General features: G+C 38.1%; 1 protein-coding gene across 1 annotated transcript in view; it reads left to right on the forward strand.

Moving 5' to 3' along the window:
- The window catches only part of fbxl13 (F-box and leucine-rich repeat protein 13), a 238,244-nt gene that overhangs the window by 154,786 nt on the left and 59,287 nt on the right, over positions 1 to 24,171 (forward strand). The window contains exons 13-16 of the mRNA XM_028811676.2: positions 303 to 401; positions 10,395 to 10,515; positions 10,785 to 10,947; positions 23,995 to 24,114. Of these exons, the coding sequence (XP_028667509.2) occupies positions 303 to 401; positions 10,395 to 10,515; positions 10,785 to 10,947; positions 23,995 to 24,114 (503 nt within the window). The remainder of the gene's footprint in view (positions 1 to 302; positions 402 to 10,394; positions 10,516 to 10,784; positions 10,948 to 23,994; positions 24,115 to 24,171) is intronic.

Consider the following 24,171-nt stretch of genomic DNA (forward strand, 5'->3'; position numbering starts at 1 on the left):
ATTTTTCCCCACTGAGGTGATCCATTCCTTCACAATTTAAACAAGAAGCCCATATATACTAACAAACTGGGACAAATTATGCTGTAGTATATTTAAGTATATATGACAATTGCTCACTTGGACAATTTGTTTTGGGGGCCCCCAAGAAGGCAGGGGCCCTAAGCTATAGCTTGTGTAGCTTATACGTAAATCCTGCACTGAACAAACGTGTGTGAATGAAACTGTCTGTATAACGAGTACTTAGTATGAAAGCAGAAAGCACTCAGCATTGTTTATTAATGAATTCACATATTTCCATTTAGATCTCTGTGGATGGATTCAGATATATAGCAGAAGCCTGCAGTTTGCTTCAGCAACTAGAAATGAACAGTGTGCCTACTCTCACTGACAGTTGTATAATGGTAAGTATTTTGTGAAAATAATAGAAAGTTTTTTTTGTTTTTTTCCAAGAAATCTAAAGTTTAAGTAAACTACCTACTGTATTATTTTGATGCAATTGCATATAAATGGGGCGGCACGGTGGCGCAGTGGGTAGCGCTGCTGCCTCGCAGTTGGGAGACCTGGGGACCTGGGTTCGCTTCCCGGGTCCTCCCTGCGTGGAGTTTGCATGTTCTCCCCGTGTCTGTGTGGGTTTCCTCCCACAGTCCAAAGACATGCAGGTTAGGTGGATTGGTGATTCTAAATTGACCCAAGTGTGTGCTTGGTGTGTGAGTGTGTTTGTGTGTGTCCTGCGGTGGGTTGGCACCCTGCCCGGGATTGGTTCCTGCCTTGTGCCCTGTTTTGGCTGGGATTGGCTCCAGCAGACCCCCGTGACCCTGTGTTCGGATTCAGCGGGTTGGAAAATGGATGGATGGATGCATATAAATGATGCATTGATTCTAATTTTCATGAATTGTATATCATCCATGTGCTAGGATTAACTCTGCAGGTACTGTACATGGAAACAGATGTTTTTGAATAAGTAACTTTTAGATAACATACCATTGATTTTTTGTAAATACATCACATAAGAGATGAAATTTGAATGGCTTTTAGTTTAGAGTTTAAGGCATGTAAAGATTTTCAGTTGGATAATGCAGACAGCCATTCTTTAGTGTTCTAGAACTTAAGGAAGGGAAACTATTCAAATTCTATCCCATTTCTTAATAGTCCACTGTGTACATTTGCGACTCAAGAGTACAGGTCCAAATTATCTGACAAGAACATTCTTTTCAGCCTCAGTTGTCCAACTCCGATCCTGGAGGGTTATAGTGATGATGCAGGTTCGCTCCACGCTCCCTTCTTCTTTCTTGGGACCTGAACCCGACACCGTCTGTAATGTCACCGAGATTAGCTGACAAATGAGCACAATTCTCAAATGAAGCCGAGGGATAGTGCAAGAATGCCAAGTGCTTTTATTAAAAACAGAACAATCAAAACAGTGTCCAAACAAAAAGTGCAGTGCATCATAGGTTCAATAAATCCATAAAAACAAGTGTTCTGTGGGGATAAAAACCATAAATAAATAAATCCGATAAAATCTGAGGTTAAAAATGCAGTCTCACTCTTCCCGGTCTTAGCCCACCTCCGTCTCTCATTCTCCCTGGCTCACCCATAACTCCTGCAGTCGGCGGAGACCCAACAGCCATGAGCTCCTTTCGGCTGACCTCCGTCTTGGCTTCCATAAGGACATCACTGTCAGACCGTCCGAGGTCGGCTCTCCTCCCTTCATCCTTCGCGCCTACGCAGTCGCTCCTCAGATCCCTCGGGAGGACACCTGCCTTGTCTCACCCCACTCCAATAGAACATTCAGTGGGGTAAACTAGCCCCTAGAGTGCCACAACCTAATGCTCCTTTGCGGGGCCCCAGTTCGTGCTGTCTCATCCTTACAGGTAGCCAGATCGTAGCTGCTAAAATGGCTCTTTCATGTCCTTTAACCTCCTTTTTTCTTCCTCTATACATCTATCCCTCGATCCATCTATCTCCCCTCTTTCCTGGTGTTGACCCGTATTTCTATAGCCCCATCTCCCCGCACCTCCGTGGGCGCAGCGCCTTAATCACACGCCGCAGGAAGCCAATGAAGCAATTGAGAACGATCGCACCCACACGTGCAGGTGTGACTTGCTCCAACTACCTCATTAACTCCCTGGGGTCGTACAATCGCTCCCACGGAGAATGACACGGCTATACGGATTAAAACCTGGCCTGTTTTAAAGCTGTGGACTCGCTATACCACAGTTATTACTAACAGCAACATCAAAAGTCAAAAATCAAGTGATCTTAGGGGTCATGCGATATGGGCTCAGTTACTCATCCCATTTTGCGAATTCCTCAAAGAAATAGCAAATTCACTCATGATTCTTGTTTGTTAAAGCTTAAGAACATTCTTACTCATTTTTTGTTTTTTTCGATTTTGAGTATTGCTTCACGTTTTGGTTTTGTCAATAAATTCCCTTTTCGATCTTCCAGTTTCCTGACCTCAACTTTGGTATTTTTCTTCCATTTATCTTACGGTTGTTTCATTCTTAATGGCACAACACCTTTTCCAAGAAGTCTTAATGTAGATTGTTAATAAAATTTACCATCACCATTTACCATTTGAATTAAGTGCATTCAGAAATTTGATGCCAGCAATTTTCACATTTTGTCATCTCTCTGTGATGTGGTGCGATTCCCTGAGGGTGATCTGGCGCGCAAGGTCCTTGTTGTTGAGAACCTGAGTGGCTGGACCAGGCCAAGGGGATGCTCACGTTACACCTGGCTGCAGAGTCATTTCTGGAGGGTGGGACTGGACCACATATCTGCCTGGGAGATTGCCAACCAGGATCTCGAGCTGTTTTGTCTTCTGGTGGGTGCAGGAACGTGCTGTACTGGTGCATGCTCCCCAACCTGACCTGACCTGAGTGCAACAGAGATAATTTTTGGATTAATCATCATTGCTATCTAAAAGGTCAAGGCAGAGTGCTAATTTCACCTGGCCGATTAATCCATTTCAGATAAGCACTTAGTACAACTAGCCTGCTTCTACCTGACTGGAAAATTTAATTCAATTGTTGCTAATCCAAATAATGATTTCATTGTGTCCTTTCCTCCTTCCTGCTTATGTTATATTTGTTATAGAGTAGTGGCATCAGACACTGGCAATAGGTGCAAGCTGGGGGTTGCATTATTAAAATTTTAATCAGGGCACATAGAGGTGTTTTGCTGATCAGCTTTACAGGATTGTTTTATTGCAAATCAAAGCTCTTTTGAGTGGTTAAACATGCTGACTTGGATTCATATTCATGGCTGTGGTTCAACATTGTTCTCTGTAAGAATAAGGCTGCCAAAGAATATCAAAATAGTTATAGAATTCCATAAAAATGGCACTGCTTCTATGCCAAAAACAGTTAAACTTGTTTCATGTTAGACTATTAGACATTTTTTGTGAATTATATTTACCATAGTTTAGGAATAACATACAATCCATGACACAGAAATGCTGTTTTCACATATTAAATGGCCCAATAAGTAAGTCTTAAGTATACTACAGTTTGTACATCTAACTGCGTTTCTGTAAAAATCATTGATTTCGGTTTAGTATTTTATCATTCTTCTCAGCAGGTAACTAGAAAAGCAGCATGTGAACTGACATGAATATCTCATTTTAAAGCAATCTGCCTGTGGGAATAAATGACACAAAGCATCTTGGAAATGTGGAAAAAGTTTCTAATTCTTGAAGAACTGAAGTATTTATTGTATAGGCTGAAACATAACTGATTACTTTTGCAGAAAGTCTTTGTCTATAAAAGAATGTGTTTCAGTACAAAGTGAAAGGAACATGCTCAGTTTCTTTTGTTGTCTGTGTCTTCATCGGTTTTTAATCTAAGAGGAGTAATTCACCTTTTCCTTGACACAGCTGCATTTCCTTCCATAAGTAAAATGATTACTTGAGCAGATTTTCTAGATCCTGACCCACAATTAACATGATTGAATGATTTTGCAGCTGTCGAGTGATTAAAGTTTCAGATTCACCCCCTCTTAAGAGCACAGTGATAAATGTATAGTGCTTCCTTAGTTCTCCTTAATAATAATCATCATTATTTCAGAGTGATGGAAATCATTACTGTCTTACATCACTTGGGTCACAGGTCATAATCCAGACTGAGGTAACTTGTATGATGCTTGCATGGTGTCTCCATGCTTGTTCCATTTTTGAAGTATTCCTAAGTTTGTGATAAGACTTCTTTGTGATACAGACTGGAATTTGTTATGCTTGACATGATGCAGGCAGAGGAGAATTTTGATAACAGATTGGCATAAAAAGTCACAAACAAAAAACAGGTCTAAAATCAAACACAAGAGGTGGAGTTTTTAGGCATTATCCACTAAATCTGATGAACTGACTACTGAAGCATTATGTGTGTTGATGTCACAGGTTACGACTTTAGGGGACAAGCCCCCAGCAACTATCAAATGCCTATTCCGTGTTCAGCAGTATTCAGGTGCTACACTCTGAACCATTTTCTATGTTTAAAGCTTTTATTTTTAATTACAATTACTCATTAGTTATGAACTATGCTGTAGCTGAGGGAAGAAAAAATTCTGTCAGATTGAGTGTAAAAAAAAAGAAAGACAATGATGGATGAAAAATAAAAGATTAATTTTTCAAAAAAGAAAATAACCTAGTTTTTTTTTAAATCATTTTATTTAAAAAAATATTCAGAGTAAATGCTTTTGGTCAAAATTGGCTAAGAATATGAACATTAGCATATTAGAACAGACTATTTAGCACAATATAGCTTGCCAGTCCTTTAAACCTAATTTCACCAAAATACTACTGTACACTAATTCAACACTGAAAAAAAAACCTGACATCTTGACAAGTATAAATTTCTTCTTTTAAGGGAATAAATCTGAGATTTTTCCACATGAAATTAAATATCTCATCTAGAATTGTGCATGCAAAAACTATCTTGCCTAACTCTGGTCTTAATTTATTGGAATTAGATATTAAGTCTTATGTTAAAAATATTTAGACATAAAACAAGCATTGTCTGTTCTATTAGAGAAAAGCATGTTTTTATCAGTTGTAACTAGGATTTACAGTATTTTCTTGTTTTAAAAATTAATGCTTTGTAAGCTGGTTAATATGCAATAAAATTCACTAATTTCAGGATTTTTATTTCTTACTACTAGGGGGCTTTGCCCCCTGTTCACTTTGCTCGCCAACCCCTTCCCCCCTGCAAGCACTATGCACCGTTGTGAAGAGGGGGGCTAAATGCACCCCAAAGAGATGCGCTGCTTCTCCAAAACCGCTCTTAAACGGTGATACAATGGGAAACAAATAACAGTTGGGTTTTTTTTTTACCTCCTTTTTGCTCGATTAGCTGCTGGCTTGCTGCTGCTGCCGTGCCTTCTGATCTCCATTTCGTGTGGCTCTTCGAATGTTTAAAAGCATGTACAGCACCTGTCCTTCTATCTCATTGCCTTGTCTCTCTTGTCCCCCAGACATCCTCCAACACTATGCAATCTCATTTCGCTGTTCTGTTATTTCACTGAGTAATATTTTCCGTTTGTTTGTGCTAATGCGATCTTTACTCTCATTTTTTTGAGACTTTCGAATTTTCCTACTTCCATTATCTCTAACCTGCTGTGACAGTATGAGGTCCTCTCGACCCCTTCAACCCTCTGACCACTCTTCAGACACCAGGTAAAACTCCAATAATTATTTATTTGGATAATATTGTGCACAAAACACCTGCACTCCACAATACTCATATAATAAATCAATACAATCATTAATCAATAATCAATAAACAATCCTCCACTCCTAGACACGTTGCCACCCTTCCACCCAGCTCAGCTCAACGCTCTGGTCTCTCACAGTCCTTTTTTATAGTCCTTGACCCGGAAGTGTTTCACCCTCTCTATCCACGTGACTAGGAACACTTCCGGGTCAGATAAAAATCCTTTCTTCTTCACCCCGGAAGCACGTCATTCCTCCTGTCCATGTGACTTGAATGTTCTTCCGGGGCGTAGGGCAAATAATCCTTGTTCCTCCCTGCAGCGTCCCCTAGCGGCCCACATGGCATCCAGCAGGGCTGGGGATAAAAACTGCATTGTCCAGAATTCCCTACTGGCATTCGGGGCACCTCCATGCTGCAGGGAGGGCTCCACCTGGCGGCCTGGGGGTATTGGCCGGGATGAACGGCCGGCCACATATCACACTGCTCTGCATGTGTATCACGGGACTTGCTTCCAAAGGTTGTAAGTATGACGTGACTTGTCCGTCTCGTGGGACGTGAAAGTGTCTTTCCGTCTCTCTTCAAAAGATCTCTCTTCCAAAGATCACGTCTCGTCCCAAGATTTTTTTTTTTATAAAAGAGAGATATATCTAGATGTTTTTAGTTATCATGGGCAGTCTTGCCAAAGAATATTTTCTTACTGCACAGACAGATAGATGTTTCTGGTCACTTTAAGCATTTACTCCTTAAGAATTATTTTTTCTTATTTTCCATGTGGCACATATTTGCAGTGAAATTGTCATAGTTGGCTTACTAAATGAGAAATTCAATAGAAGCCATACTGTACACTACTGGACAGGACTGTCAACCCTTAACATTGCACACTTTAAGAAATGCCAAGAGAAAGACTTTTCACCATTATGTGCAACTGAAAGTTTAAAAAAACACAGATTAAGCATTAGGAAGCAATAGAACTGAATGCAGAACTGTCTTGTCTTTTGCTGTATATTGTGATACACAAAGTTCAAGTCAGTGTTTATTAAACTGGATTAAAATAATATGCACAAATTTCAGTAAAAAACAGGTAGCACAGGAGGACAGTGGATAGTACTGCAGCCGCACATGCGACTAACCAGTGTCAATATGGAGTTTGCAAATCCCCCCTTTTTCGTGAGAGTTTTTCTCTTTGTATTATAGTGTCCTTCCACACCCCAAAGTGATGAAGCTGACATACACAGGCCTAGTTATATGCATGTGAAAGTGTCCGCTGTCATGGCCCAGTGCTGTATCTGAGGTTCGCCTCAGCCTTATGCCTCGTGCTGGTATTGCCCCGGCTCCCCTTGACTCTATGATTATATTAAGCATGTTCAATAAATGCATTGCTGTTAAAATAATTTTGGTGTTTTTTTTCTTTGCAAATTAACTTGTAATGGTGCTTACTTGGAAAACTGAGACTTATAATAATAAAGTACACAAGCATAACAGCTTTTCCCATCCAACTATATTGACTTTGATGTGAACAATGTCAACATTTAAAGTATGCTACTTGCATTGTTTTCAGTTAAAACTTATCACTGCTGTCAATTTAAAATTTTGAATGGCAAATGTAAATAAATGGCAGCTGCTATGAAATGCACAATAAAACAACCATGATACCCAGTAGAATAATTGAATGTATGGAACTAATTATCCAATTAGTGAGGAAAGTGTGGCAGTCAATAGATGACTAAAATGCTGATACAATCTGATGGGCTGTGTTTTGTTAAATTATTATCTGGTGCTTTTTGAATGTTTTCTCTTCCTTACGTCAGTCCCAGTCTGTATTTTGATAGCATGACAGTAAGCAAATGTACCATTGAACTCCTGGTCTGCATACTGCTGTATTTTGGGGACTCTTATTTTACAAAGGCATTTTTAGTAGGAATTTTTTCAAAATCAAGTATTCTGGATATTATTTACAACACCACTCCCAAAAAAGAAACAAAATTGCTAATGAAGCAGTAGCCAATTACATGAATTCAATTTCTCTTCATTTTTTAGGAAACAACTTTCAAAAATTGGTTTTGCATTATGTGCTTTTCCTTCTCACCTCCAATGGAATGGAGTCATACTGTAAATCTGCGACAGTAATAGAGATGATACATTGGTAGTTCTAATATTGTCCTGTATGCACACTACAGTGAAATTCTCACTTGCATGTCTGTTGGACATGCAGCACATCACCACTCTCTGGTGTTGTGATAACAAAGAATGTATGGTGTAGTGGGTCCACAGCTCAAGTCAAAATGGCCACTTTTTAAATAAATAATCACTGCCTTCGCAGCTTAGAGAGGGGGCATAATAGTGTGGCTAGAAGTGGTTCCCAGGGGAATTCGTGATGCGGACGGTCCTCGTGAGGATTCATTCGCATCCGTAATTGTTGCTGGGGGCTGCTGATTGCCATACCTGATCCACGTCCCTGTGATAAACAGAAGCGCGAGGCTAGGCTAATGCGAGAAAAAGAAAAAATGGACGGAGGTTAGAAGGAGAAGAAGTCAGGAAGCAGGGAGGAGAAAGCCGGGAGGAGAAAGCCGGTGCGTGAACGTGTGAAGGTGCAGCTGAACAGTGAGCCTGGGTGTTTGGCTGGCACCCTGGGATCAGTTGGTAGTGGTCGCTTCCGCTAAGCATTATTGAGAAGTGGGAGTGACCAGAAGGAGGATGGCTCGCCGCATAAGGCCGAGAAGGCAGCGGCAGTGGAGACTTGGGACGTGAAAGCCCCAGCGTGAGCGCCCTGATCGCTGGGGTGCCCAAGTCACGGTCTGGTGAAGCCTACCGGAGCCAGGGATCGGAAAGGCGAACAGACCAGCAGGAGAAGGCAGAAAGAAGGTCAGCTGCAGGTAGGGTGGCTCCCCTGGTGCATAGTCTGGATGGGAGAAGCAGGGGAGTCACCAGTAGAAAGGAGACACCGTGCTTTGTGTTTTAAAGAGACTGCTTCCAGCCATTACTTTAACCTCAGGTTTTAAAAGGATTTTTCTTTTGGATTTTAACCTCCACCCTTTTACTTGTTTTCTGTATTATTTATTTGAATACTTTTGATATACTGTACTTTATTTAATTTGGACACTTTGTTTTGTTGTTGCTGTTTTTAATATAAGCACTTTGCATTTTTGCACCATCCCCTTGCTTCATTGTTGTGCCTCACTGCCTAGCTCATCGGTGACATTACCGAAGGTGTCGGGTTCAAGGGCTCCCAGAAGGAAGATGGGAGCGTGGAGCAGAACCTGCATCATCACAGAATGTAGTAAAAGATAAAACTTAATTTTATTAAGATATAAATCAGCTTATCCAATATACTCCATACTGTTGTTTTCACGTCAATTTCTCAGTTATGTTTCCAGAATCCATGAGGGCAAAATCCTGTGGAAAACTCTATAGTATAATTATTTGTCTCACCTTGTGGATTGGTTATTTTTCCTTTTTTTAGTTTTACACTCAATATAAGAGGCAAGAGATGGTGAAATTAGAATGTATGCAGTACATATGGCTGTTACAAATGAGCATAATTACTGTATATGTTGAATTTGAAATTTATACATTAGCTGCATTAGTTCACAAGTAGAGAGGGCCAAGACAGGCCCAATGAATAAGATTCACAATGTTGTGGTAAAAAGAGCATGGTAATATTCACTTATATTAAATGTACATGATAAATGTACACTAGACAGCATGGTGATGCAGTATTTAGCATAGTGTTTGTCTCACAGTACCAGTATCATGGGTACAAATCCTGTGCCTAATCCCTGTCTATGTGGAGTTTGCATTTTCATGGTCTCTGTTGATTTTTCTTTGAGTACTCGGGTTTGTCTTCTAAACTCCAAAAATGTTAATCTCTCAACTGACTTAGTGTGAGTGAATCAGGGTGTGTGCTTCAGAGTGTCCTCTGATGGACTACTGCCCCATTCACTGTTGGTTTTTGCTTTGTACCCATTTCTTCAGTTATAACCCTGAACTGGATTAACCAGGTTGGTGAATCAATGTATGAATGAAATGTAACTATGTAAACAATATAAATATTTTTTTCATTACAAGGTTACAAGGAGTTGCACAGCACTGCATGAACGACAGGAACAATGGTTAAAAATCATGCCCGCCAATCACCGTAAATATAGTAGTCATAAACATGCCCTATACGCACTTATGCATGGTCAATTTAGAATCAAATATTAACCTAGTGCCAACATTTTAGTGACATAGAAGAAAAAAACCCAACTAGACATGGAGATAACACATACATTTCACAGAGCCTGTGCCTTTTTTTACATAACACCATACTTAAACCCTTTTAATGCAGTTTGGGGTCACAGAGGGTTCAGAGCATATCCTGGCAGCATTTGGGTGCAAGACAGGAAACAACATATTGCAGGTCATTTTTTCCTGTTGTCTAATTTTTTTTTTTTTTAATGTTTGTCTATCTAGTGTTTTTAGGTTGCACTGTCATCGTTATTCAGTGTTAGTGAATTCTAACCTAGAGTGTTTTCTTTACTAAAAGGGCATACATTACTAATTGGAATCTTTAAATACAGCTCTTATTAACATTTTTATAATATACTAATATATATTAATGGTCTAATAATCTCTGCATCATTCCATAAAGGAAATTGTAATGTTGCCGAAAATTTTGAGCAGGTTGTTTGTCACTTTTCCCACCAGGCTTTAACCTCAAAGTGTCAACAAGTTAAGATAATATCAGTTCAAGACTCTCCACATCTCTCAGATACTGCTTTCAAAGCCATGGGAGAATCCTGGAACCTGAAGAAAATTAAAATTGAAGGTATGTGAAAGCTTCACTTCCAATTTAATATCTGAGAATCACATTTACTCTAATTTTTTATATTTTCTTTCTACTGTGCAACTTACATATTGAATTTTTTTGTTTCCAAGCAAATATACAAACACAAGTTAATTTCTATTTTGAGTTTATGTTTTAGTCCGCTGCCTAGTTGTTTTTTTATTGCATAATATACATTCAAAAGTAATGGTATACTTGCAATGCAATTGTGAACTTATTAAGTGTGTTTATTATGTTATGGTTTTCTACAGGCAATAATCGCATGACTGATGTGAGCTGGAAGACACTCAGCAAGAATTCTCCAAACCTGTGCAGCATCAGTGCAGTAAACTGCTCCAAAATAACTGACATTAGCCTGAAATCGATAGGATCTCTTAAGAAAATTTCAGTTTTGAATCTTGCCGACTGCATACGGTAAGATCTACTAATTTCATTTTAAAGATATAAATGACAGCTTTCACACATTTTATTATAATCAGAAAATACTATTTTACTTTCAAGGCATATTGTTTAGGATATTTTGTCAAGCATATATTATACTATATTAAAAATAAAGAAAATCAATTTAATCAGTATAACAAACTATTATCATTAAAGGGGAAATTTTATAAAATGCAACAGCAACAGTAAACTGGGGATAGGGGCTAATGTTAGGGTTGGGATTTGGGTTATAGTTACCATTCCTGGAAACCGAGAATAGTGCCATGATGGCCAAAGAGCTTTATTTGGTTAAAGGGAGGCATACAAAAGAGAAGGCAGGTAAATGTAGAAAGTAATCAAGCAAACAGACGTTTCTGTAGCCTCTCTGAGCTGCCTAAAGAGTGCTTGATTCTCTGTGTACCTAGTAGGGTGGCTTATCCACTTTCCTACTACAGCATACTGTACTACTCATTCCCCTCTGCACCTTCTGATGGTTTATCTCTCTTTTTATCTTGCCCCCTATCTTCCTTCTACCAGATGAGCACTTTCCCTTGCTCTCCTCTAGACTCCATACACAGCGAGGCACTAGGAATGAGACTGCATTAAATCTCATTCCTGGGGGGGCATGCCCCAGAATTATTTACGAGGGCACAAATGGCCTGCTATTTGATTCAGGATCAACAGGCAAGAACTTCCTCCAGCAAACCCCCTTGTCCTTGCATTCCTGAGTCTACAGAAGCCTTTAAAGTGCCATGTCTCTCAGGCACCTCTGCTGAGGCTTATCCTATCAGAGGGACAGCACATCAATATATGTTCACTCTAAGAACACCCACTATTAGCAAGAAGGTGCTGGTACCTCTAACAGTTTGTCCTTGACCCTTATAATATGAGAGGTTGAGGCATCCTTGTCAAATGTTGGATTGCCTGTCTGTTACCACACAGGAAGAACATTAACCATTTTCTCCCAGGTCACAATTCTCTCTGCTCTTTCTGAGTGTTCCTGCCTTATTGTTCAGTACTAGTATAACAACATAGGTCAACCTTCCCAGTACATGTTTGTCTTTCTTTCATATGGCTTTTCTGGGCCCTGCCTCCTAGCTTGTGCCACCCTAACATGTCTACATGTGTTTTTATGTTACATTTTAATAGTGCTTGCCTTACTATAGTAATACTGAATCTCCCATGCTGTTTATTGACTCATATCGTCAAGGGATTTCTGTATACATTCACTTCACTTTCACGTTTGTCCTAGTATTTATTGCTCTGTGAATTATTTTACTTTTCTGTGACCAGCATTACAGTTATTCTTGTCCTCCTTTACTTTAAACACAGAAGTACCTTATCATGCCATTATCACATCTCTACTTCATTGTTTTTCGTCCCAAATGTAACCTATGTGGGAACTAGAATCTTTTTGTATGTCTAAAATGCCCTGACCCCATAACTCCACAGCAGTACAGATTGGCTTCTTGTTTTATTCCCTGGTACTTCAGTCTGCTTGTCTTATGTGTCTTATATGTGTCTGCAGCATTGGTGGTTTTTAGACTATTTACAAATCTACAAGTCTATCTTATCATTTGGCCACTTTAATTTCTTAAGAAAGACTGAAGGAGACTTGAAATTTTGTGATATTTTCTTACTGTAAACAATGAACACTCAAAGCTAAAAATATAGAATTTCAAAGCATGTATTTAGATACTCATAAAATCAAACTGTTTCTAAAACATCAGTGGCACATCCCTTGTGACAGATCATAAATAACTCACTACACAGATAACTTCTATGAGCATGTGTGTGTTTACCAGGTACAGTTTCAATCCTGGAAATCACACCTTGAAAACTACATACTGATGTTTCACTTCAAAGCTATTATCTCATTGCTTCCAGCAGAGATTTAGATGATAAGCAATATATTTCTACCAGTCCTGTATACTCTAATAAATATTTTCTTTTTCATATAAGTTAGGTATTGTATTTTTGGTCAGAAAAATCATGTCAAAAGATTTGCTTTATTCTGCTGTGTCTTTCATTCTATAGACTCTCTTTATAATCCATCTGATGAGATCAACTAGAGTCCATTGTAGTAGACATCAAACATGAGCAAATGAGAAGAGAAAACTTACTGCAGACTCATATACTGTAATGTTCAAGTGCAATCTCATTTAAACTGCAGAACATGTTCTGGAAGAAGCAGCATTTCCAAAGGCTAAAATATTAATTTTATTTAAATGTCTAGACACAGCACAATATAAATAATAATGCTAAAATTGGTTGGTCAATTTGTCCAGCAGTGTATGTTAGCTGCATGAATGCACCAAGGTTCAATACTGAAAACTAACACTGTGGGAAGGTAGTTTCGCTGAAGTGGGTGTTGGTGCTGATATCTTGTTCAGGTGCCTTCAGAATGTGCAGAAGTTTGGAGGGTGGAAGGTTATGGAGAGCCGCAATGCAATAGTCCAAGGGTTTGATCAGATCAGCGATCTCAATTGCCAGTGTGTACAGTAACAGGTCTTGTAACTTTTAGAAAATATTGTTTTGGTACAATAAACCAATCAGTGTCGAACTAGCAGCTTCTCCTCCTCCATTCTGGAAAAATTGCTGAGAGTATAGCTTTATCAGCATTTGTCCTGGTAGAGCTCAATAAATATTTTTTCACAGTCAGACGAGGTTATGCTTATGTTATATAACTCACTGGAGTCCTCATCTGAAGTACTGTGTACGGTTTTGGTCTACAGGCTACAAAAAGACAGCAGCAATAGAAGATGTCCAGAGAAGAGCAACTAGGTTCGATCTAGAAGAATTCACAACTGGTATGGCTGATTGCATTGTGGTCAACAGCCAGTTCACAGCAGGCATCTTCAAGCACACGTTCAAGTCTTTGTCTGCTCTGCAAGTAGATGTTCTGTATCCATCACTAAATTTTACTGTATTTGACACTGAGCCTAGTGATCTTGATAGATCGATTGAGGAGAAGATAGATGAATAGATGTATAGATGAAGAAAAGGAAGTTAAAGGATGTAAAAGAGCTGTCTTAGCAGCTACGATCTGGCCGCCTGTAAGGAGCGACTGCATGAGCGTGTAGGATGAAGGTAGGAGAGCTGACCTGGGACGGTCTGGTAGTGATGTCCTTAATGAAAGCCAAGACGGAGGTCGGCCAAAAGGAGCTGGAGGCTGTTGGGTGTCCGCTGGCTGCAGGAGCAATGGGTGAGCCGGGGAGAATGAGAGACGGAGGTGGGCTGTGATCAGGAAGAGTGAGACTGCATTTTAACCTCAGATTTTAATGGATTTATTTATTGGTTGTTTTTACCCCCAGTGAACACTTGGTTTTATAATTTACTTTGTGAAACCAGATGCACTGCACTTTTTGTTTGGACACTGTGATTATTGTTTTAATAAAAGCACTTTGGCACTTTTTGGAAATATCCCCTGTCTTCATTTGAGAAGTGTCCTCATTTGTCAGCTCATCTCGGTGACATTACCAACGGTGTTGGTTTCAGGGCTCCCGTAAAGAAGATGGGAGCATGGAGCAGACCTGCATCGTCATAGGTTGATTGCAGCACTGCATGATATGAGCTGTGAGAAAACATTAAAGGAGTTAAATCTTTTCAGATTAATCAAACGGAAATTTAAAAGACAACATACTTGAAGTTTGTGGACCCAGGCAGTTATTTTAAAATAAGTTCAACAAGAACTTGGGTAACACAGTTGGTAACATGTTAAAGGTAAATTTCACATGGAATACATTAACAAGTAGTATGGTAGAGAGTAGAACTTTAGGGATCTTCAAAACCTGACTTGATGTTATTTTAGAGAAATGAAGTGGATAGGACTGCTAATGTTCTAATGCCATTATTTTACAGAAGAAATTTCAACCCTCACAAAATCTGCTTTGCCACATCCAACAAAAACATTACATTAGGATGTTGCACTTCTTTTTTAGAATTAGTGCGCATTAAGAAGGAAATGCGTCTCAATAGGCAGACCATAATGACAGTCACCTCTAATTAATCAGGACCCCTCTGCAAATTCTGTTACATCTTACTTTATTTCCATAACTGTTAGTGACCTTTTTGATGCAAATAGTTCTTGTTCTACATTAGAGTTTTTCCTAATTTAATGCATTCCTATATGGTATGTCATTACATAAATGACTTTCTTGTATGATATTTGTTTCTCCTTTACAGTATGTCTGGAATGACTCACCCTTGCTCATACATTACTTATTGGTCTCTGCATTAACAATACACCCCTGCAAACTGGATCTGTTTTCTGCCCTTCAAGCACCCTTGCATTTTAGATGGGAAACATCCAGCCTAGTTTCTGAATTGTGTGTATGCTCAGGGCAGTTTTGTTGTTGTCTGTTACATATTTTTGTCTCTGTTATGAGTCTCTTGAGCTGCCTACTTTTTCTCTTGCCAAATGACTGCATAAGCTGTTTCCACAGACTAACAAAGTTTCTGTTGACATAAGTGTTTGTGCTAATTTGTACTTTTGCTGTCTGATATGACCAAACAATATTTAATGAATTGCCCTGCATAAGATCAGACATGCAACTCAGAAGCATCTTTCTTACTTGTGGTGCATATATTCCAAAAACAACATTATGTATAATTGTGTGTTATGTGTGCATAATGACATTCCCTTAATAGCAGCAGATCAGAATGATTGTTCCATGTATATTCCTATAGAACTTACACTTATTACATCCATCCATCCATCCATTATCCAACCTGCTATATCCTAACTACAGGGTCACGGGGGTCTGCTGGAGCCAATCCCAGCCACCACAGGGCACAAGGCAGGAAACAAACCCCGGGCAGGTTGCCAGCCCACCGCAGGGTGCGTACACACCCACACACACAAACCAAGCACACACTAGGGACAATTTTAGAATTGCCAATGCAGTTGTCTTTGGACTGTGGGAGGAAACCAGAGTACCCGGAGGAAACCCACGCAGACACGGGGAGAACATGCAAACTCTACGCAGGGAGGACCCAGGAAGCGAACCTGGGTCTTCTAACTGTGAGGCAGCAGCGCTACCCACTGCGCCACCGTGCCGCCCCACTTATTACATACAAGGATTAATTTGGACATTTTTTTGCTTCAGAACAAAAATAATAACAAATATTCAACACTTCTTCTCATGTTGTAAATGTTCCTAACTCTTTTTCCAAACCATAAAAGAAGGGATGTTGTCTTAAGTCTTTACCAAAAATAAATCAGGAAATGTTACCTGAACCATAAGTTATATTTTCACACATCATCTACAGTACTTTGCCATTCCTTTTAATTCTAATATGACACCACAATATTTAACACGATATCTTGTCTTGCAAAAATTATATAAGCAATTTTAGAATGCCAATGTTACACAAGGAGAAAATAATGCAATCCATATGTGCAGCATGCTTTTTGACATGTGGACTGCTTATGCATACTGAATCATGTTCACGTCAAGATGTTGTATATAAAATCCCAATCCCCAGAATCCACCAATAACAAAGTACAATATTTGTACTAGGTAATGTTTCACACATAGTACTTAGACATTTCACTGCAGGCAAAATTTTAAAATACTTTTGAATATGGTTCTAAGGCTGGAAAAAGGCAGTTAACTGAGAAGTTAGTCAAGAATCTTCAGCTGAAGTAGAGATCCACAAAGAGAACTTTCCAACCAGGGGAGATAGTTATGATGTATGTATGTAAAATGGATATCATTAGCATATTTGTTAAAAATTAGATCACACTATTCTTATTAAATATCCCATTGTCAGATTGTACTTGTTATGATGATAGGTTGAAAGAGGAATGGAAACAGTTAAAGAACCCTGGCTCAAAAAAACACTATTATTTAAATTAATTGATTATTCAGAATCAGCAAAGTTTAAGCAAAATAATAAATAAATTAGTCCATCCATCCATCTTCCAACCCGCTGAATCTGAACACAGGGTCACGGGGGTCTGCTGGAGCCAATCCCAGCCAACACAGGGCACAAGGCAGGAACCAGTCCTGGGCAGGGTGCCAACCCACCGCAGGATAAATAAATAAATTTATTTATTTATTAATTCATTAATTCCCATGTACTATTTCTAAAGACAGAATAAAAAATAATCCAAAGATACAATGCAAAGAAATTTAATCAAGCCTCCTATCCTCACAGCAGGTGTATATCTCCCCCAGAAGGCCTAACTGAGACCTAACCGAGACCTAACCATACCCTATATATGAATCCCAGGTCCTCCATAAGAAGCCTGTTCACAGACTGAATAATTCTTAATAGCACTCCAGGTACTCCAGAGATGACTAACCACAGCACATGGAGCCGGTTGTCTAATTAAGAGCTTCACACCAGTACCATTAAAGACAATTAACCAATAAATTGCATAATTAAGGAAATACATGGGGAAATGAAACTAATAACCAATAAATAAAACAAATGAGCAAATTCCAAACTAAAATAATACTGTTTTAAAGAAAAACACAACAAAGCACAATAGACACAAAAGCAAAACCCAGGGGTGAGACCCACACGAAACCAAGACAGTACTGAGTATTAACCAAGAAAGCATAGTGTGTTAAGGACAGCTCAGAGGGCAGGTGGCAGCCATCTCACTATCATCAAGTATAAGCCTCATATGCCTTTGAAGGTAGGGGCACATAAAGGAGTATCTAACTGTAGCATGTCAGTGTACAGCAAGGTAATCATTGCCCCATTTTCACTAATCTTTAATTGGCACTCAAATGTATTATTATTATTATCATTATATTTGGCAGTACTACAGCCTTTCTTGCAGCATGTCCCACAACTTATTAATTGCAAAAACTCTGATGAGCTGGGTGAACTTTGCATCAGACAAAACTGTTGGAATGACGGTGAAAAGGTTACACCTTGACCAAATCAGACAACAAGATGTTTTACCATATGGGAGGAATGGGTTTTCTAGCAATATGCATACACTCTTGAATATTCTCTTCTTTGACAAAATGCTTCTGCCTTTCCACCCTACCACGCAACTTAGACCTGTGGAGAAAATTCAAAATGATTCTAATAAGCATGGTGTTGACAATTACTGCTTAAATTCTTGCAGCTCCTTTAGGTTTTCGATTAGTTTCTTGATAGCTTCTTAGGTTGGTTTTCTTTTTGACAGGTCATTAATTTTGAAGTGATATGCTGACCTTGCAATGTCCTGATGGTTGTATATTTCCTTCACTTCTGAACGATGACCTTCATATTGTTAAATGATAAATGTAACACCTTTAAATACATTTTTATTTCCTTCTTTAAATCTGTGCCTTTTAACAATACAGTTCTACAGATGTTTTGTTTACTCTTTGTGGACTACAATTATCTCTGCACAATCCAACACAAAAACCTTCAGGGAACTCCCACAGAAATCTTTAATTGGGGGCTACACAGAAACATTTCAGTTGATATCTGATGAACTTCAAAGGCATTTCTGCATGAATTAGGGTTAGGGTTAATCTCTGGTGGAATTATCGTCTCCACTGGAGCATCACATTGAAAGAACTTTAAGGAAGTACATGATGAAGGAGAGGTTGTACTGACTGTTTCTAAGACTTAGTCAGTGAGAAAAAACTAGGCAATGTTGAACCAAACGTCTGCCTTTTAATGACACTAGTACTGATATTTTTTCAGTCAATTGTATTTTAATGATTGATTTTTTTGTGCATTGTGTGGTGACATCAAACTACATTCTGTTAAAAATATGATGAGATTTAAACATATTTAATTTATCAAAATGTATAATGAACAGAAATATTGGATTACATAAACTCATAAAAGATAGTTGAAAGAAGAAATGAATGTATAGGGGGTTCTTTATCCTTAGTGGGTCTGTAGTTAGCATGCAGAAGGATGTTTGTATGTCATGAACAGTTTCCAAAGGATGCTTGCTGCGTCAAACATGGAACAAAATCTGCAACCCAGAAATGCCACAAGGGTCTGAGGATAGGTCTGCTAATTGTAAATACTAAGAATTTAATCAATTCTGCGCTTTCCTTCCTCTTGAACCAATTTGACTTTTGCCTTTGAGAATTGCTAATTGAATGGATGATTTTAAAAAGTCTGTAGTGCAGTGTTTAAATTACTGTATGAAAGTGCACCATGTCATTCATTCTGCATTAGGAAATTGTGAAAGCTATTTTTTTTACACTTTTCCTTTTAGTTTTGTGATTTTTGTTTCTTGACCATGATTTATGGCAGGGCTATTCATTTACAAATTCAATTGGGCCAGATTTTCAAACAAAGAAATTTAGGAGGAGCAGACATTTTCAGAGGCCATCAAGCAGCAGGTAATAACAAATTTTAAACCAACAGAACAGAATGTATTGAAAACAAGTAATGTTTATTCATTGTTTCACTTTTAAATTTGGTCATATCTGGCACAGGCACTACAAATAATTTATAAAAAACAAAAAAACTTTAACTGAGCAGAATCTGAAGTAGTAGCAATACTGTTTTTCCACTTTTGAAATAAAAAAATAAACATTTTGTTCACATCTGACCCAGGCGCATCTCATAGTAAAAATCAAAAAAGTATACAGTATTAGCAATAACATTTGTTTAACTTTTGAAATAACATACTGTACATATTTTTATCATATATGACCCAGGCACATCACAAAGTACATTTAATGGATAAAAAAGAACTATCAATGCTATCAAAGCTATCAGTGTACAAACCCATAACAAGTGATAACAGTGACTAACACACATGAATACAACACCTACTGCACTGAGGAAACATCGGTTTGTTTAAAATCACCACATCTGTGATTAGCTGTGCCTTATTTGTAAACAAAAAGGTAGCGATACACATTTGTTGCGTTTGGATCAAATTTGAGGTACTATGATGGTATATAGAGGCCAAGAGTCCTAGCACTACATGTTTTGTTCATTTGGTGAAAAAACATAACGTTTAAAACTTGAAATTGACAAATTGTCAAATTTAATAATAATTCTTTAAATTTTTATAGCTCTTTACTCACTGCTCAAAGTGCTTTGCACACTCCATACAGGGAGGACCTGTGATACAAACCCTTGATCATCTTACCATTACGCTATGTGCATAGGTGTACTGTGCTACATTATATTGTACTTGATAGTTTAAAATTACAAATACATAATTTCTGAACTCAATGAATATTAACTGCAGGTTAATAATGAGCTCTACATTCTACAAAAAAGTTGTTATGTAGTCCCGCAAAGAAATCAGTACTTAATTTGATTGAGTTTTAAAGAATGCAGTCATTCTAATTTGTTTTTTGCTTTGAGTGTCAATGGCTGATCATCGTTGTCGTAACAGCCATGAATCCGCAGGATCAAAGCTTGTGTGTGGAGAGCCAACCAATTGTATGAAGAGAAATGTGGAGAGAGTGCTTGTCAGTAATGAGGCTCTTGTTGGAGTAAAAATTTGTTTAATTTGCAAAAACCCACGTTTGCAGTCACTTGATGAAACTGGAATACAACTAGGACTCAGCTCACGACTGATTATAGAATCATTCAATATGTAGTCGATGTAACGACCAGCTGTCACACCCGAGGTTCCAAGTACTGTCACAAAAAAAAAAAATTACTGTATCATAGACTACTACCACCACTTCTTGACACAACAACATGCTGCATTGCGGATTGAATGTTGCTAGGCTTCACAGACTGTTGCATTCCTGGTCTGTATTATTGTAGGAATTTATGTAGAAATTTCAGAAGGCTCACAAAATGTGTCTTTCTCATTTTTTCTGCACATTTCTGGAGGGACCACAGGGTTGGGCCATTCAGAGGTTGCTTCTGGGCTGCATGTGGCCCGTGGGCTTCCAATTGAATAGGCAGACTTTATGGTATGCTTTATGGTAATGCTCATTTCTTCTAGCTTCATTATCATTTGGTTTTATACCATCTCAGCATGGACTGGAGTTTCAGAGTAATACTGAAAACTGTCATGAGGTCTAAACTGAATTTTGACTCCATTATGCACAAAAACCTAAGCATTGTAGAAATGTATAGCACTGACAGAAACAAAACTGTGACTAAAGTGGTGTTGAGTTTATGATAAGTCAGGCAGAAACTAATGAATAACCATGACTTCATCATGGCCTTGTTGATTGGAACTCCAGGCCAGTACATAGTTCTAGTACTGAACAGGAGCAAAGCGAATCATGAAAGTTCAAGCTTAATTTCAAGAGCATCCAGTAAAGAATGGTTGACGAGATAGAGTGAGGGAAGCCCAGTTTAGCCTTTCCATGTTCAACTGATTTTTTGATACTGACTAGAGAAAATTAAGAGGCATTTTAGAGGTATCTACTAGAGGATAGCACTATACTGTTCACACACAGCCATCACTCATAGCGTGAGTTCCTTGTGTCAACATCTATTTATAAAGGAATTTTGGAATATCATAAGACAAATAAAAGTAATGAAGAAGATGAACAAGTACAAGAAGAAGAAAATAATAAAGAAATGGAAGGAAAGTAAAAAGAAGAACAGAAGCATTCTCATAGAGTCATTGAAGTAATGATTGTTTTAGAAAGTTTAAAAGAATGCTTCAATGTGTCAGTGAAGAAAAAGTTGTTAAATGGATTCCATGAAATTGAAAAAGAAAAAAAACATTTATACTGGAAAAAAATGGTGTGTTATAGTTTCATTTTATTTCAGGATTATTTTAGTATTAGTAATTTTGTATTTCAAAACAAGTGTCACGTATATAAATATTCTTTCTTTGTAACCATTGCCTTTACTTCAGACACACTTAACAATATTATTTTAAATAGTACAATGTCAATTTTTCAACTTTTCCAGCTTTTTCAGTTTGAAGAGTGTCTGTGTTCTTAGATTTTTTCAGGTAACAAAGACAGCAATGGTGAAGTAAGGCAGTCACACTCACTAATCATGGCACTGGAGAGTGGCGATATGTTGCAGGTTGATACGCACATGAAAGTAACAATTTTTCTGTACTGCAGATTACAATAAGGACTCTATAAACCTACTAACACTTGTCCAGAGTTGTACCGTGGTTCAGAGTGAAATAGAAACTTGACAATATTACAGTATATTGCACTTCCATATGCAGTTGATTTAATAATGAATGATTTGGGTATATATGCTTTATGAAGAAGGTGAGAAAAAGCAGCATAGGATCAGCTTCAATAATTATTGACAATTATTGCCTTGTAGAAAAAATTAACTTTTTAATAGGTTGCTTTCAGCAAATTATAAATTGCTAAGTGCTGGCATCATCCTGTTTCAAATCCATTTTTTGTTATACTGGAAAAAATGTGGCTTCTTATGTGAAGTGAGTCATTCCCAGCATTGAAGCCACCCTGTCTGCTCCCATTTATTTCTATTGTTATGTCTCTGAGCAATTAACTCTGGTGATATAATATTACAGCGTTATTTTATTGTCTGTTTGAATCTTATTATTAAATTGTGGTTATTTGTTTGTTTTATCCCCTTTTTCTGTTCCACGCCTTAAAAAGAAAGAAAAAAAAAGTGCTATATTCTACAATGATGTGGGCAATTTTTTAACTCTTAATGCATTTGAAGTACTTGAATTATATGAAAGATGTTTTTCGTAGTATCATTTAATTAAATCAACCTGCCTCTTTTTGACAACATCCCCAAGAATCACACCAGAAAATTCATTTTTAAGAACTACAACTCCTTTTTCACTATACTTTTCAAAATCACCTATTCCTGCTTTGAGAAAGGCACCTGCTCCTTTGCTCTTGTCATGAAAATTATGTGATGGGTGGGTGAAGGGAATGTGCACTGGGGGAGTGGGGGGGGGGGTGTCACATTGGCCAGCACAACCTGGAACCTTCCAGCATGATTCAAAGGTTTTCATTTCAGTTATCAGATTAGCCCACTTGAAAAATTGAAGTTGTTCCTTTCCCAGCTCAGAGAGGTGCACTGCTGCTGTTTTTGAATTACGATATACTGTACATAGTTCTGTGGTGGGCTGGCACCCTGCCTGGGATTTGTTCCTGCCTTGTGCCCTGTGCTGGCTGAGATTGGCTCCAGCAGACCCCCGTGACCCTGTGTTAGGATATAGTGGGTTGGAAAATGACTGACTGACTGATATACATAATTTCATTCTTCATGTGAAGCACCATTAGTAAACTGTGAGGAGTTCTGTGATAAAATGATAAAAAATATATATGATCTACAACTATACAGCATATAGCATTGCTTACTCATGCATTCAAATTTCACACCCTGTTGTTTTTGGTATGTAGTTTGTATATTTTCTCTGTGTCTGTGTGTACTATCCTGTGTGTGTATAATGACTTTATTAGTTAGAAACAGTTAGTGACTCTAAATTTGTCCAGTGTGGATGTGTATGTGAGAGGGTCACTCGTCTTTTTTCTCTTGCAGATGACACTGGTATTCTAGTGTGTATTTAAGGAAGAATTTACAGTGACATGTAAGGCATTTATTTGTCAAACTACACATTCTGATGTCCTTATCCTCTTGTGTAGTTGTTCTTCTGGTCCTTTCCCTTTTGTTTCTATGCTGGTTAGATCCAGGTCACTTTCTTCTCTCAAGACATTTGTGAAATCCTCAGTTTCATGGCAGTTTGTCACATTGAATAGCCTTTATTCTGCATAAATAAAAAATATAAAAAAAAACAAACACAAAAAAAAACAACAACCTTGCAACACAAGTGAACAGAAGAGCAGGGTCCAGCGGTGCTAACACAATTAGAGAAGTTTCTCTCATAACTAATTATTTAAAATGACTAATTAAAGATAATTTAAAGGAGTTTGCCTTTAGGACACTGACGGAATTGCTGCTGAAAATGGGTCTTTGCAGTCATAGGTGAATAAAAATAAGTCAATTCAAGCAATAATGCTAGCAATGTCTTGGCTGTATTTTTAAATTACTTTAATGGTATCATGATAAAAAGATGTATTGATTTCTATCAAATTATTCCAAACTTTTCACTTTTTTTGAACTTTTATAAATAACAACCCTTTTTATTGAATTGAATACTAATATACCTGTATGTGTTCTGTTTTGCAGAGTTAGTGATCCAGGGGTAAGATATTTTGTTGAAGGCCCATCTTCTGGAGTAATAAAAGAACTAAATTTGACCAACTGTGTCCGCCTGAGTGATGTGTCATTGCTGCGGATCGCACAAAAGTAAGTTACTAGCTGCGACTATCATGGAGGCAATGCATCTGTACACATGAAAAGTGA

The sequence above is a fragment of the Erpetoichthys calabaricus genome, chromosome 1 (genome assembly GCF_900747795.2).
Source record: "Erpetoichthys calabaricus chromosome 1, fErpCal1.3, whole genome shotgun sequence".
Taxonomy (NCBI): domain Eukaryota; kingdom Metazoa; phylum Chordata; class Cladistia; order Polypteriformes; family Polypteridae; genus Erpetoichthys; species Erpetoichthys calabaricus.